Raw genomic sequence first — 14752 nt, forward strand, 5'->3', positions numbered from 1 at the left:
TCAAATTGTAAGGAGCTGACGGCTATGTTTCATGGGCGGACAATGGAAACTTGTTCCACAATATTCCATCAGTCAAACAGCTAAAGCCGGGGAAGCCCTCTACCACCACCGAGTAAGGCGGAGGTTGTGGGCTGGGTGAACAGCCCGACCACGGAAAAACTTTCTTGCCACAGAAACCATATGGCCATATGTCCCAGCCGGGACGATGAGGATGAGCGAGTGAGTGTATTGATAGAATGACTAGACAATACGTACGTGACAACTGCAATTATAGTGACACCCTTTCCTCACCAATACAACATTTTAAAAGAATAATGTGAACATACATGATAAGTTAACGTCTTAAGCAGACTGGAATACTTACGCATTTGGTGAGATCCCGGCAGCGGTTGTGACAATAGGAGAGCGGGTTGGAGAGACATGTGCATGGGTGAGAGGACTGAATTGTCCAAAATTGGGTTGACCGGGTAAAAACACTTCGTGAGGTCTTCTGGGCAACACGCGCGGATCAGCTAAACCGGAAGGATAATTACCCTGAAGGAAGCAGACAAGGGTTCATCAGATTGGAGTCCAAAGATAAGTTTAAATTATTGTTGCGTCTAAAGCATACTTCGCACCATCTTTAATAAAACCATCCAGTTAAGAATGCAGGTGATGTGACAACTTTCTGTTGCCTTTCTGTCCTGCTGAAAAATCTTAACAGTTTCTTGGGTTATAGGGTGAAATGAAACACGGTCGGAAAGAGAAGCGAGCCAACGTGATGAGCGCCAAAGCGTTTGATCCCCATTCCGCGTGCTCTGCTCAATCTGTTCGCCGATTTTAGTCAGTTTCACCCCATACTTTTACATATTGCTATTGCCATTACCTACTAAATTGCATTTATTACACATTTCATCGGAAAATTTTTCTATTAGCCAAAGAAAAACTTACAAACAAATACCTGCGTTACTGCTATTGGAGTTTTTCCCACCACATCAATTTGTTGCGCAACACAACCTCTGTCGTTCTGACCCACAACAAAGTATACTCTGTCGCCAATACGTAATTGATCGAAGGGGAATCCTCTCAAATGTGAATCGGTAAAGTAAATTCCTGTAGGTTTTCGATCTCTGGGAAAATCTTTGGTAATGAAACCATAGCGACCTTTCATAAGAACAGCAACGAAGCCCTCTTGTATTCCTTTGCCGACCAGATGTTCCCAACCACACCTGCACTGTGTTTGCTTCGTCTCGGGTAGCTGTAGATATAGAAATTAATTCGACGTTCAAGCTGCATAAATCTGGCAAGTGCATTATGGGGCTCCTTAACGTATGAAAGATTTTCATGCGAGGGATTGAATACGCCTATTCAGTAGAGATAAACAAATAGAGTCATGTGTACTTTGATAAAGGCGAAGTCCGTGTTCTAGCTCAGTGGCCCAACAGGCCGGCACTTTTCCCCGATTTCTGTTTAACACAGGGACTACACGTTTTGTACTCCACACTGAATGGGATGTTAGTCCATCATAGAATTAGCCCCCGCCATTTAACTCGCCAGTACCCCGCATTCATACACCTGATGGAGAGATGTACTGTGCGAGTAAAGCGTCTTGTCCAAGAACATAACACAGTGAAACCTTCCAGTAGAGCTCGAACCCGGACCTCTTGATCCGGAGTCCAGCACCTCCGGCTCCTAACTCCAACTCTAATAATGCGACTGAATTTTTGGACTACATTCGAAACCGTGTTTTAGTTACTGCTAAACAAGGTTTTTCGATTTGTTCCATCAATTTCATAGCCCGCGATTGCAGAGGCTCAGATCAAAGCATTTTTAGTCCACTTTGGAGGGAAGTAAAAGAGGACGAGAATTACAAGTTTCGTTTCGTCATCGAAACTCTGGTATCTACAGGTATAAACGAGATCAATAGCCGGCTAACTCGGGACAAAATAACTCGTGTACTTTATTCGTGCGTATGTCAGTAAATGAAGGCAAAGCTCTTACCTTAATAAAGAGGTCCTTTGCGAAGAAGCCACGCTCATTCTTACCCACACTGAACTGAACTGTTGTTTTCATGCGAATGTTGCCAGTTTCTTTTTTTGGTATACCGGACAGCTTTTCTTGAAAAAACAACGCCTCCGGAGTAGACGGCACTGCAATATATCCATGAACTGATTTATACTTTGGTGGAGTTCTTAGTTCGCATACGTGACCCTCCTGACGAGATCCTATTTGATAGAAATCCTCTAGTGTCGTTGGCAACGCGACTGTCCTTACTACCCTGTAATGCGATAAAGATGAAGTAATGAGATAAAGTGTTCGTGTTTATTTCCATGATAGTTTCCTCATGCGCCTTATCTCCCCACTAACTATACGACTCAAGTAACGGCCGGAAGAAGGATGGGTAAGGCGGCTTAAAATTAAGACTTCTCAAGGAACATGACCACATACAGTGCTCTTGATTATAGCGCAATTGATTGTAACCTGAATAACTATCGACTTTCTGTTCTTTTTTACATCTTCTTTAGAAGTCCAAGGGTTTACTGACATGGATGTATGTGACCGTTCTACAATCGAAGGGTTAAAGCATAGGTCCCCAGAGTTTAAACGCCTCTATCTGGGATGAAAGTAATTGAACGATGCTGAGAGTTCGAACAATATTTTATGTAACTGTCCACATTTGAAGGGGCTACAACTCCCTTCTGACTGGGACAAGTCCCCTCTTGTATGCTGACCTTAAAAATTCAAAACAAAGACGTGCTACACGAAATAAGAGAGGTTAAATCGAAATCATTTGTTACTGTCCGCCAACACGGCAGAGATGATATCGCGTGCAAAACAAGATTAGGGACACTCTTTCATTTACTTGCAGACCGAACGGGAAACCCGGCGCAAAAGGTGCACTTGCCCCTGTCACGTTGCGATGTGAAGAAGCCCTCAGCCGGATGCATTGCGTTTTAGGCATATTTAAGAAAAACGATATGAATGACTACGTCATATGATTTAGAACGTTTACACTCTTCATAATCGCTTTCAAGGAATGCTGCCCGCGGTATAAACTGTATTGCAACATACCGCCGTGGAGCTGCAGATGCAGTCGAAGCCTTTTCCTTCTCTTCTGTCTTCTTGTCTTCTTCTTGCAACTGCTCACGACATTCTTTCAACTGTGGGTCGATGTTTTCCTCCTTCTACCAAAAAAATATAAGAATATTGATAACCTAAATATATGCGCACATTTGTGAAAAGCCTACTAATTATTGTTACTCTATAGCAGTAAAATGGTAAGGCCTGGCTCTTAAGCTCCAGCTCTCAACTCCTGCTTCTGTAGCATGCATGAAACGGCTTGGGGTATTATGGGTTACTCCTAAGCAAATACGACAAAAGATTATTCCGAGAAGATGCATTACTGTCACCGCGAAACTGTTCTAGTTCGTGGTAACCTTACAATACAATACTAGACCATGATACCAATGGAATCTCCTATTTTATAAAGAACTGAGCTATTGAGCAAAGGCGCAGACGCCAGCAGAGAATTATGGGTATCGTGGAATCGCTGCATAGAGTTACCCATTACCCGCTAATAAGATTATTTCGAGTAGATACATTCTGTCTAAAATGTAGAGGGCAACAAAATAATATAAGTGCAAATGCAAAAAGTTGTTCATATGTTGCGGTATCACTTAATACCGCCTTTGTACTAAAAGTCACAGAAAATTGCGAATCTAAATATTGCAGAGGGTACTAATAGGACACTGAAAAGTGTGCATAATTTTCTGCTGGCGTTTATTTAGTCAATGTGTAAAACTGGTACACAGTTTTCGTGCAATCTATGCACAACTAATAAGATAAAATTCAGAAAATAGCATACCACTGTTTTGATATTCATTGCCCTGGGTCCTCTCTCACTTTTTCCAACCGTAAACGAGACCACTGAGTAGATCTCGATGGAATTAAGACTGTCAACAGGTGGAACGATCTGCTTGGCGTGAAAGAAGAGAAGATCTTTAAAATTTGGATCATAGATCCACCCATACCCGTAATAGGGTTTTACTTGATAAATGATTCCTTGTTTCTCACTGTCCATGTAGTGGCTCCATCGACTCGAGGCCTCGTTCTCATCGTCGACTTCGAAGTTCTGTTCGGGTCTCACTATTTGCGTGTGGAGAGATTCTCCAACCAAGGGTAAAAGATCCTCTTCATCACCCTTGTCACTCGTGTCACTTTCACTGTCATCTTCCTCTGGGAAACTAATTGCGGACCGTGCAACTGCTTTTTGGGCTTTCACCACTCCTGGCTCGCAAACGACATACCAGGCGCATGGACCGGTCCAGTGGAACGCGAGGCAAAACCGTACTTCATCTCCTTCATTTGGCATGTAGGGCTGAACATTGATGGGCACAAAGGACACGTTTATGTGCTTTTTTAAACTAATGACTCCTTTCCAGTCAGAAGATATTTCACTGACAACACCTTTCCATTTACTTATGTTCTTTTGAAACAATGCCTTTTCAATGATCTCTTTGCCAGCTCTCTTTTGATGCTGAGGAGTTTTCCCTTTGAGGTATTCTCTCACTAAATCTTCATGGTATAGCAATGAATCCAGCGAATTGATATGGAGACCCTCTTTTGGATGGAGCCACTCAACTGGGAGAGAGGGGTCCTGTGAAACCCCCTCGGACTTCGGCGACTTTCTTTTCCTTAGCAATTCTCTCACACATTCAGAAACTCTTTTCATTTTCTCTGTGTCATTAGGGTCACTTAGTGCTTCCAAAGTTGCCACGACGTAGCTGAAGAGTATAAAAAGAGTACAGGAAATGCATTCAATATCAGGAGTTCTCACACTTTAACTCTTTTCAGTAAAAAACAATAAAATAACTCCTAGAAGTCTTGAAGTCGGGAAATCTGCTTCTATTTATTTCATGAACTGCGCTCTTGCGGGGAAACAAACTTTACATACTTTATTTAAATAATAATGTTGAAAAGGAGCTAGCGAAAAGAGAAAAGATTTCTTTCAAACATTTTCAGAACTATATTTATCGGTGATTTGAGCTGTATCACCTCCTGCCTGGGTCTGTCAGGTTCTCTCATGTGTTAGGCACAATTAAAAATCGGTTGTTTCGAAACTTTGTTAAGTTAAGGTGTCTCGATACCACGTTTTCTAGACCACACCAAACATGCTCAATCAGCTTTTTAACAGTCTTCCCTAAATCAGATCGATATGAAAATTAGCTGTAAATTATAGTGGAAATGATCTTAAGAAAAAGACTCGTTCTCGAGATCGCGATAAAGGAAACCAACAAAGCTCTTATTGTTTCAAAACATATCTTCAAGAAACTTTGTTATTATTTGAAGTAATTTCATCAAACAGCATTCAACTGTCGGTTCATTTACAAAAAGTATAATTCGAATTTTTTTATATTTACCCGAGATCAAACATACGTAATGATTTCGTTTTTGTATATTCTCCGAGCCATGCACTGCTATTAGCTTTTTTATATCACATCTGGTTCGGTTTTATGTTAATCGTTTCCAAGAAAATATCGATTGCCTTAAGAAATAAATTACAGCAAACTTCAATCCATTTCCATTTAAGGGGGCCGAACACAGTTTTCGCGCGCGCTTTTGCTGATGCAATTCAGCGCGCGCACAAGGATTGCAAAAAACAAACATGCCGTCAATAGAGCGATCATTTTATTTACTCAACACCCGCAGTATCTGTGCTATTTTTCTCTCTAATTGAACGCAGTGTATTGATGGCTTTAGTCTTTTATCACAAATATATGTTAGAAAAGGTAAAGATGCAAAGAACTCAGCAATTCTCAGCTTTTTCGTTGTTACCGAAAGAACCCAGTTAGATGCAGGGCATGCGTAGTAAGTCAAAAATTGCGATTGAATGAAAATTTGCACTCTCAGAAATACGCCTATTTCTGGAGAACCACTCATTAGAATTTCACGAAATTTGGCACGAACATACTTTAGGAAATAAGTAACTGGAGTATTGAAAATACCTGAACTTTAACAAAGGAAACTCTAGATATTCCAGTAAACCTTCAACAAGGGATAGCTAAAGATCTCTCTGTTAAATTATTAGCAAAATGGTGTTAACTTGTGAGAATCGTTACAAGCTTGTTGTATGCAAATTATAAAGAAAATCTAATGACTAGATTTTCTGCAAATAAACAAAACCGGTTTTAAAGGCCTGTTTATTTTTATTCGTGTTGCCATGGCAATGGCACATACGTCAGCTTAACCATAAAAAAACTAGAGTTTGTGTTGTTAACTTGCCTGCTGCCATTTTTGGCGACCGAGAGATCAAGGGTTTTAGAGAAAAAGGTGAATGAAACACAGGTATCAAAAACTGTGTTCAGCCACCTTAACGGTGTGATTTCATATCGATCCGATTATGGAGAGTTTGTTAAAAAGCTGATTGAAAACGCTTGGTATGGTCCGGAAAAAAAGTATCGAGACACCTTAACGCAAATGTGATAATCACACTGTCTATCGCTTATGCAATGAACTTGCAAAAAACATTAACAGAAAGAAAGCTTTTTTGTTGACACTTCAAACGCATTATCGTGCTATAGCTGTGAATTATGTCAAAGCACTGGGTACTCTGTGATAGCGCTTACTTGTAAAACAGAGCATTTGGTGATCTCCTTCCAGTTGTCTTCAACCACCTGTCAATTTTGCTTCGAACTGATTTTAAACTCGGTAATTTGGAACCAAGTCTCACACATCTGATCCAGATTTTCATGGACTCCTCGTCGAGGTTAGTTTTCGTCAACAACTCTTCCAGACTTTTAATTCTTTCGTCCGCTTCTTCTGGTTCGAGTAGTTTTCTTTCAACTTCGAGAGAGTAGATTAAAGACATTGTTTGGAGGGCAACAACATCTACCCAGGCTTCGTCACTAGAACCCTTTGTCGCTTCTTTGAGATTTTCGCAGAGGAGTTTTAGCTCATCAAGATCTCCCAAATTTTCTAACAAACTGTCTTTCAGCTTTGCACTGTACTCGTTGATTGGCACTGCTCGGAGATTAGCAAAGGACTCCGGCACTAGAGATAGGATGTATTTGTCCTCTAGAGAAAAAGAAGGCGATGATTCCTTCTCGTCTCTTTGATTTACAAACATCTTAAGAAAGTCGACAAAATGAGAGCCCCCGACTGATTTGATAGCTGCAAGCATAACTACTTTCCTGACCAGAGCATCTGAGGAGTACCCGTGTTCCATCAGAGGTCGTTTTTCTTTCACGTTTACGAAACAATAACTACTAGATATGGCGTAGCGCAGCACTTCGTTGAGAGAGAATTCCTCTTGGTCTTTCAGGTTTTGTATGTGAAGGCGAATTATATCTCCGTGAATGTGATGAAGTAGAACGTCGTCTTTGTTTTCTTTCACGGCTTCCTCAATTCGAGGAATTGCGTTCGGAAAATCCTCGTACTCGCTCATGTAATATTTAGCCAAGTGAGCTAAAACATGAGCCCACACACTGGACCCTTTTTCAAACACTTCACTTAGTTCATGTAACATGTCACGCGCCACATCACGGTCTTTATCTCTCATGCATCGTACAAGGGGTGAGAACTTCTCGCTTCCATACTCGCTGGTGACGTACAATCGTCTTGTAATGCGATCAATCCTCTTGCTAGGCCTCGGATCCGACAAGGCGCATTTTGCGAGGCGAAGAGCGACATCTTTCAAATAAAGGGTGTCGCTCATCTCGCGCGTCTTTGCTTGCTGCTGGAGTAACTCTTCTGCAACTTCAACAAAGGAAATTCTTCTCACGTTTCTTCCAGCTGATGACGGCGGGCTTAACAACTCTCTCACATCATCGTTACAGAAAATTCTCTCCAGCATGACAACATCCGTATTTGCCAAACGTGCCAGGGCATTCACAGGAAACAGGAAGTCGGTGTAAACATGTGTGAGGGCTAGAAACTCTAAAATCTGAAGCTGCAACTCATTTGCCTGATGTAAGCGGTATCGCACGTAATTTGTTAAGCCTGTAAACTTTCTACCAAAAACCGTAAGGCTAAAAAAAGGAAATTTCCTTAACGTGGGGTCCCTTCTTACTCGTTCTTCAAGATCTTTTAACTTGTTCCTTTTGTCTTCAGAAATTTCCTTGATTTTGAGAAGCTGCTCTACCAACTGCGACACTTCATGTAAAGTCAGTTCGCGGCTCAGTTCAACTGTCTTGAAGGGTGTTGTCCCCACGAAATACGGAATAGGTTGCTTCTTCCTGGGTGATGCCCCTTGTTGACTGTACAGAAGGTCGGATTCAACAACAAGCAACTTCAGGTTTAGATTTCTTCTCCCTGCTTCGTTCTTGAAATCATTAAACTCTGGCAAATACGCCATCTCACTGTCAACAAAAAGTATGAGGGGAAGTCGAGAATGATGGTTTATTTTCTCGATGTTGGTTGCAAGACTGTCGTGAAATTCCAGTAAGCGGGCACATACGTACGTCTTGTGATATTCATAGAGAAGTTGGAAACACAGTGTTGTTGCACCAGCTCCTCTTTCAGCTTTTAGAATGGTCATGCAAATATGCGACCTTTTGTCGTTCAAAAACACCTTCAGTTCTTTTTTCAATTCTTTCATCTTTTCTCTCTCGATGGCAATTCCACAGGTAAGGCCAGTCTCATCTATTTCAGATCCAGAATAGAACTTAACTCTGACTTTGTCCTCGTCATCTGGCTTTGACTGAAAAGCAGTTCCGGTATTATAATACAAAATCTGTAAATGACCTTTAATCGTCTGTCGCATCGTTTGGGGCAATGTATCCGGAATTATTTTTTCACCTTCTGGGAGATAGAATTTCCTCGGAATTTGGAAGGCATCCTCTGAACGGTAGGGAGAGGGGAGTTCTGCTCCGACATGACGCGCCATTTCATGGGGTAGTGCAACAAAGACGTTATCCCGTTTAACTCCAAAGCCAGCTCTCCCTAGTGGTTCTACAAGTGCCGATAAGACTTCAGATTTCGTTGACGAGTTAGCGCAGACAAATACCACTTTAATGGGACCCCAGCAAGAAAACATGTACTGCAGTAGAAAATCCAGTGAAGGCAGAAGCTCTTTGTAGCCGTCATTCCATAGACAAAGCACAACCAACTGGTTTGGGTTAATGTGAGTAATAAGCTGATCTATAAGGTTTCTCATCTTGTGCCCATGAGTAAACATCCAAGAGGCATGTCCGTCGCTGGAAAGGGTTTTATCTATGTCTTCATAGCCTCTCACTGCACACCAACATACGCCATTTCTTGGATTTAAGTCTAGCCGTCGATCAAGCGGCGTTTTGACGAAAAGATTCCTTTCTACCTGATGACGGTCATGAAGAGGTTTAAAGGTATTTAAAAGGTGTCCCTCTTGGTTTGGAGCTTGGTCGAAATCTAGCACTAGTGCCCATTCGGGGACCACTATGCCGTACAAATCACGGCCCTGTCTTGGAAGACAAAATGGTGAACTAACCAGAACATATGACGTGTTTTCTGTCTCAAACCCGTTAACAACTTGAAAGAGTTTATCGGGCTCAAATTGATAAGCTCTTTTAGCAAAACGTTGGATAAGTTGGTTAGGTTTTATTTCTGTAACCGTTCCATGCTGGTCCAGGCAAAAGGTTAGGAAAGGACTTGTGAGATGAATGGGATACGGCGATGCTCTAACGTGGAGATGCACAACACACAAGTCTTTTACTGTAGCTTCAACTTCATCAAGAGAAGCAATATCCATTTTAAAATACTTTGACTTGTTACTCTCATTCTCCATCTCAGCCAGAACGTTCTCCACGTTTAATTTGGACGAATCCTTGACAAACAAGCCAAAGCGATTATTTTTTAACCGCAGAACGGTGACTTGACCTACCTGTGCTCTGGCAAACTTGGCAAGCTTCAAAATGTCCTCGGTTTTCTGAACTGTTACTGCAACAAACTTTTCCTCTTTTCCGACATGCGTTTTGGGGTACTTTAGCACGTTCTTAGACACATCGCACTTTACTTCGATGAATTTCATAAAGAACTGACTGCTGTCAACAGGGGGCCATAGGTTGCAGATCAACTTGCTGCTTTCATGTACTAGTTCCATTCGATCATTTACGGAAATAGATACCCCCACTGGAAAGCCAAACTTTGTTGTCCGGTCTTCTTCTATTCCGAATAGAATGTCTCCCCCGTCAGAGTTCAGAAAGGAAGCAGCGTACTTCTTAACGTAATCGTGCAAGATGACTTTTTTCGGATCACCAAAAATTACTTTAAATTCTGTTTTGTCAGTTTCAAAGCTAACTCTCTTGAACAAGTGATAGTTTCCTTCACTTACTTCATAAATAGAGGCTTTGTCTACCTCTTGCTTTATACACGTTGGTGTTTTTTCGGGGATATTTCGACTTGCAAGTGATTCAAGGCGGCCAAATAAATCTTCATAGTCGGTCATCGTCTTTGTTTCGGTACCTACGCGTATATACGCATGGGAATGTTCTGGTTTGGCAAAGTTTACCACTGACGTTCCCTTCACTAAATGGATACGGAACAAAATAGAAATATCGTCTGTCTCTTCCAAATCCTCCACCAAACTAGGCGATTTGCGTTGCAGCCACATGGCAGCCACAAAGTCTTTTTCCTTTTCTACAAATTCATGTGCTTGCACGGCACTCGTACAAACACTAACAGTTTGGTCCACACTTGGTAATATACCACCCACAGCTCTAGCCAAGTCATCTCTCTTGCGAATTATTGCATCTCGAGCCACTCTTGTGCCGGTCAAGGTTCCATCACCGATTACGCCTACAAAAATGTCTCCAGTCATAGTGTTCTTAAGTGCGACTGCATTTTCCTTAATTTTATCCAACGTCGCATCTGGGGGACAATACAAAATCCCACGTGTGCTCTCCAAAATATCATTATGGAAAAGAGGCTCCTGTGTCGATCCCTCTGCTGGGAAAATTCCATATTCGGTTGGCCATGGCATAGATAGTTGACGTTGATAAGACCGCTGGACTTTAACGTCCTTCCTAAACGCTGCGTGTTCATCAGAATCGACCACAAGTTTAAAGGGAAGTATCTCAAATCCCTTCTTCATCGACTTGAGGCCTTTATCGAGACGTTCTATTTTTCCTCTCACAAACAACCGGTCACTGAGTTTCACGTTCAATACTGTTGAGATGATGTGCTTGGTCAGAATCTTAGAGTCAGGACAAGCTCTGATATCTACCTTTAGTTCCAAGAATGTTCCACCTTTTTCTGGATCATTCCTTAGCAAAACAGTGCCTGCACCACCATGATTTTGTGGTCTAGACGAACATAGCCCTGTTACACTTATTAGTTCACCATCAGTTGGAGTGCGCTTAGAAAGTTCGTCAATGGTGAGATGATTTTCAATCTCGTCAATATTGTCAACAGTTCCAAAGGGACCTTGTTTGCCGGAAACACTGCAAAAGAGTCATTCATTAAGTTAGATCGTGTAAGTACACGTTTTTGCGCGAATCCGGGCAACAAAGCTTTTAGTCTTAACCAGAGAAATGTGTCAAGATTCGATTGTTTTAAAAAACCGAAAGGTTGTAGCTTTACTCTGCACAATAAATCCCAAGTCAAACTAGTGAGACAATCTCAGATAGTGCCGAGCGCAATTGATAGCTCTGATTCAGTAGTCCCATAAGTACTCACCCCTGCTCGGTTCACTTCCGGTTTGTGTCTACCTTGGTAGTCTGCTACGGCTTTTCCCCTTTGCAGTGTGTATGTTTCAAGGTTGTATTTTCATTCAAGGTCCAAACATTACGCACAAATTAATTACTACTGGTGCTTTAAGTTGATTTTCGTTCATTTTAAATTCAACAATACGCTGAAGCAGCAAACGTGACAATTTAGCTCTTCACGCCAACTTTGTAACTTGATACTTTTGTTTTCCTCGCAAAGCCATGTAATATGAAACCCCTGTTTTCTCCAAAACATACGGAAGATGTCCTTGTTTTTTGGAGATAAATGAAAGAAAGTTAAACATCTGATGTAGTGATGAAGAAACGGAACAGAGACGATGTTTTACTAAAAATGCAAATTTTTACCGATGAACAAGAACTAATTTAATTATCAGATAGTCACGAAATACCACTTTCTTTTTCTGTTGCCACCTTTGTTGTTAACAATAAAACAATTCAAAATTAACACATAACGATATTGATGGCTGAGAAGCTTTTCAACGAAAAGTATTGAAGATAAACAGCGCTACTTGGCCGATATGAATGAGTCTCCTCAAAGACTGATTAAATTAATTTGAACTTTCATTAGGTGCCACGGCGTCTGCAGCAATATTTGAACATTTTCCTGGTTTCTTTTGTTACAAACTTACAATTTGCGGAGTATTAAAGCCACTAACTTGAGAACTTTTTGGTCTCTCTTACAGACACAATTAAGGCAAGAAATAAACAAGTCGCTAAGGAGAAGCAATAAATTTGAACCCTGACAAGCACACTATTGTAGATTGAAAACAGCAGATGATATTTGTTGAACCGACCTGTTTGTAATTCTAAAAGCTACGCAGCCACAGTAACGTTTCACTTTTGCAATAAAAAGGGACAATTGGCCCTACCTGAAAAATAACTGCCGTCCTTGGTCACATGACACGATATATAAAATACTGCGTGTAAAGATAGTGTATAACACTAACAATGCTAGAACGCATGCGTCTTACATGTTGAGCTCTACCATAAGGAAAACCACTCAACATTTGTGCGTGATTCCGTATGCAATGTATCCTTCACCTAATATAGAAGCCACGAACCCTAACTGATCTACGCATGCGTTTAGGACAAATTAGTTTTGTTCTAAGGAGAATGGTACCACAAGGAGAGCAAGGGGTTACCTGAAACAAATATATAGCTTTGCGATGTTCAAAGTTAAGCGACGGCGATGGAATGTGTTTTACGTAGAGTACACATGTACCTTTCCCACCCTACTCCCACTACTTCCTTGCCTCTAGACTAATTAATTAATTGAAATTAATTAATTAAACAAACATTAAAGTTTACACCTTAGCGCCATAGCGGCATAGCGCCTTAGTTCCTTAGCGGCAGGCAACCCCCATAACCATCCCAATAGTGCACTCTGCACTAAAAAGGAGCTACGAAAGAAGCATATTCAAATCTTGGTGAAACTCATCTCAAGTGAGTTTGTAGACTGAAATAATGAGGAAACAATAGTGTATGAGTATAAGTAAATAAAAGGTCACCAGTTTTGAGAACTGCTAGGAGTCGCAGAGCTTAGAAGCTGTTCTCCACCATCAGGGGACATGACGTTTGAAGAAGCTGTCTTAGGACCTCCAGTACGGGCATCGTGGCTCATGGTTTTCATAGGTCCTATGGACCCTATGGAAAAATAGATTAATACTGTTGAAAAGAAAGAGGAGTAATAAAAGCATCATCAAGCCGTCTCGCTCTAAGTGGTATTATGAAACTGATTTTTTTTCTGTTCCTGCAAGATGCTCAGTAGGAAATGCGTGGTCGGTAAGATATCAACTCCGGCATTGGGTTGATAAGACAATCTTATCTTTGTAATGTAAATCCCAGCACGGAGGATAACCGTGGTTAGAAGCACGATGTACAGTATAAATAAACTGCTGTAGCCAATCACCGTGGCAGCCTCTTGTTCTTTGAAAAAACCTAGGAGTGCCGTGGGAAAGATAGGGGAGACAACAGCCAGCGAGCAGGGCCCGTTATAGAATTATGCGCACGAGCGGCGAGACCGCTGCGTAAACTTGACAAGCGGCGAGTCCCAGGCTCCCTCCGGCTTGACTCGTCGCCGACTCGTTCGTTCTCGCGGGACCCCAACGCGAGCCAGTTCTCAAGCTGTAGAGCGCTAAAAGGACAATGGAATGTTGTTCCTTAGATAATTTAACTACAGAAAAGGTATCTAAGAAATTGCACATTTTTTATCCAACATACCATCAACAAAAGGTATTCTGAAACTAGAAACCCTCTGGCGTACCTTTTCTTGGCGAGGCAGGGGGACTTTTACTTGTTTCACTAACATCAGCCTCCTGAGACTTTTTTATCAATTTAGCCCAGAGGTTGAAAAACAAATCGCCTTGGTTTGGCGACCTCTCAATCCAATCCTGACGTTGTAAGTGGTTAAGTCCAGCGCCTGAGAGTGTCTTGAGCTTCCAGACATCAGCTTCGTCAATCTCATACATTTCACATACTTCATTTATCCAGGTTACCACTTGCGCCTTCTTCCACTTCCGCGGGTCTAAAGCAAAGAAATTTAGCTACATTGCTACCTTGAATGGCTAGACGTTTTTCCTCTATATTGGCTGTTATTTTGTAGAATATATCCAGTAGTGATTGCCAGCTGAATGTGTTAAATTCTCTTTTCCATTTCTTTTCTGTTAGCTCAAGTTATTTCTCAAAAAATACAGAATATCATATTTGCAGAAAAAAAAAATCATGCACCACAAAATATCAGTTGAAACACAACTAACAGAAAGTAACTCGTAACAGAAGCAAAGAGCGAAAATTACCGTCCTTAATCCTATCTCCGCCATTTCTTTGTGTGGAATATTTTTCTCTCTCCATCCCTAAAAATAACAATAAAACCCATCCTATTAAACATCAAATTGAACGTTAATCTCTTTCGCAACCGTCGTTTGGAGTCGTCACGCAGCGCAGGCGTTTCATTGACGACCCCTTGAAACGACGGCTTAGAAGGAGACTAATTAAAATTACCATTTATATAGAATGCGATCAGTTGATTTACCTCCACACAATCCAAAATGGACATGGATGTTACAATCTTGTGT

The 14752-nt window shown here is 41.3% G+C and overlaps 1 protein-coding gene across 1 annotated transcript in view; it reads right to left on the reverse strand.

Annotated features, from left to right (window-relative positions):
- LOC145485849 (uncharacterized) overlaps nt 1–14752 on the reverse strand; it is a 31192-nt gene that overhangs the window by 2438 nt on the left and 14002 nt on the right. The window contains exons 8-17 of the mRNA XM_081464499.1: nt 14710–14752; nt 14474–14530; nt 13942–14202; nt 13187–13322; nt 6606–11393; nt 3845–4763; nt 3052–3164; nt 1981–2257; nt 941–1237; nt 365–534 (exon numbers count right to left, since the gene is read on the reverse strand). The exon at nt 14710–14752 is cut by the window's right edge and continues 36 nt beyond it. Coding sequence (XP_081320625.1) covers nt 365–534; nt 941–1237; nt 1981–2257; nt 3052–3164; nt 3845–4763; nt 6606–11393; nt 13187–13322; nt 13942–14202; nt 14474–14530; nt 14710–14752 — 7061 coding nt within the window. The remainder of the gene's footprint in view (nt 1–364; nt 535–940; nt 1238–1980; nt 2258–3051; nt 3165–3844; nt 4764–6605; nt 11394–13186; nt 13323–13941; nt 14203–14473; nt 14531–14709) is intronic.

The sequence above is a fragment of the Orbicella franksi genome, chromosome 4 (genome assembly GCF_964199315.1).
Source record: "Orbicella franksi chromosome 4, jaOrbFran1.1, whole genome shotgun sequence".
NCBI classification, from domain to species: domain Eukaryota; kingdom Metazoa; phylum Cnidaria; class Anthozoa; order Scleractinia; family Merulinidae; genus Orbicella; species Orbicella franksi.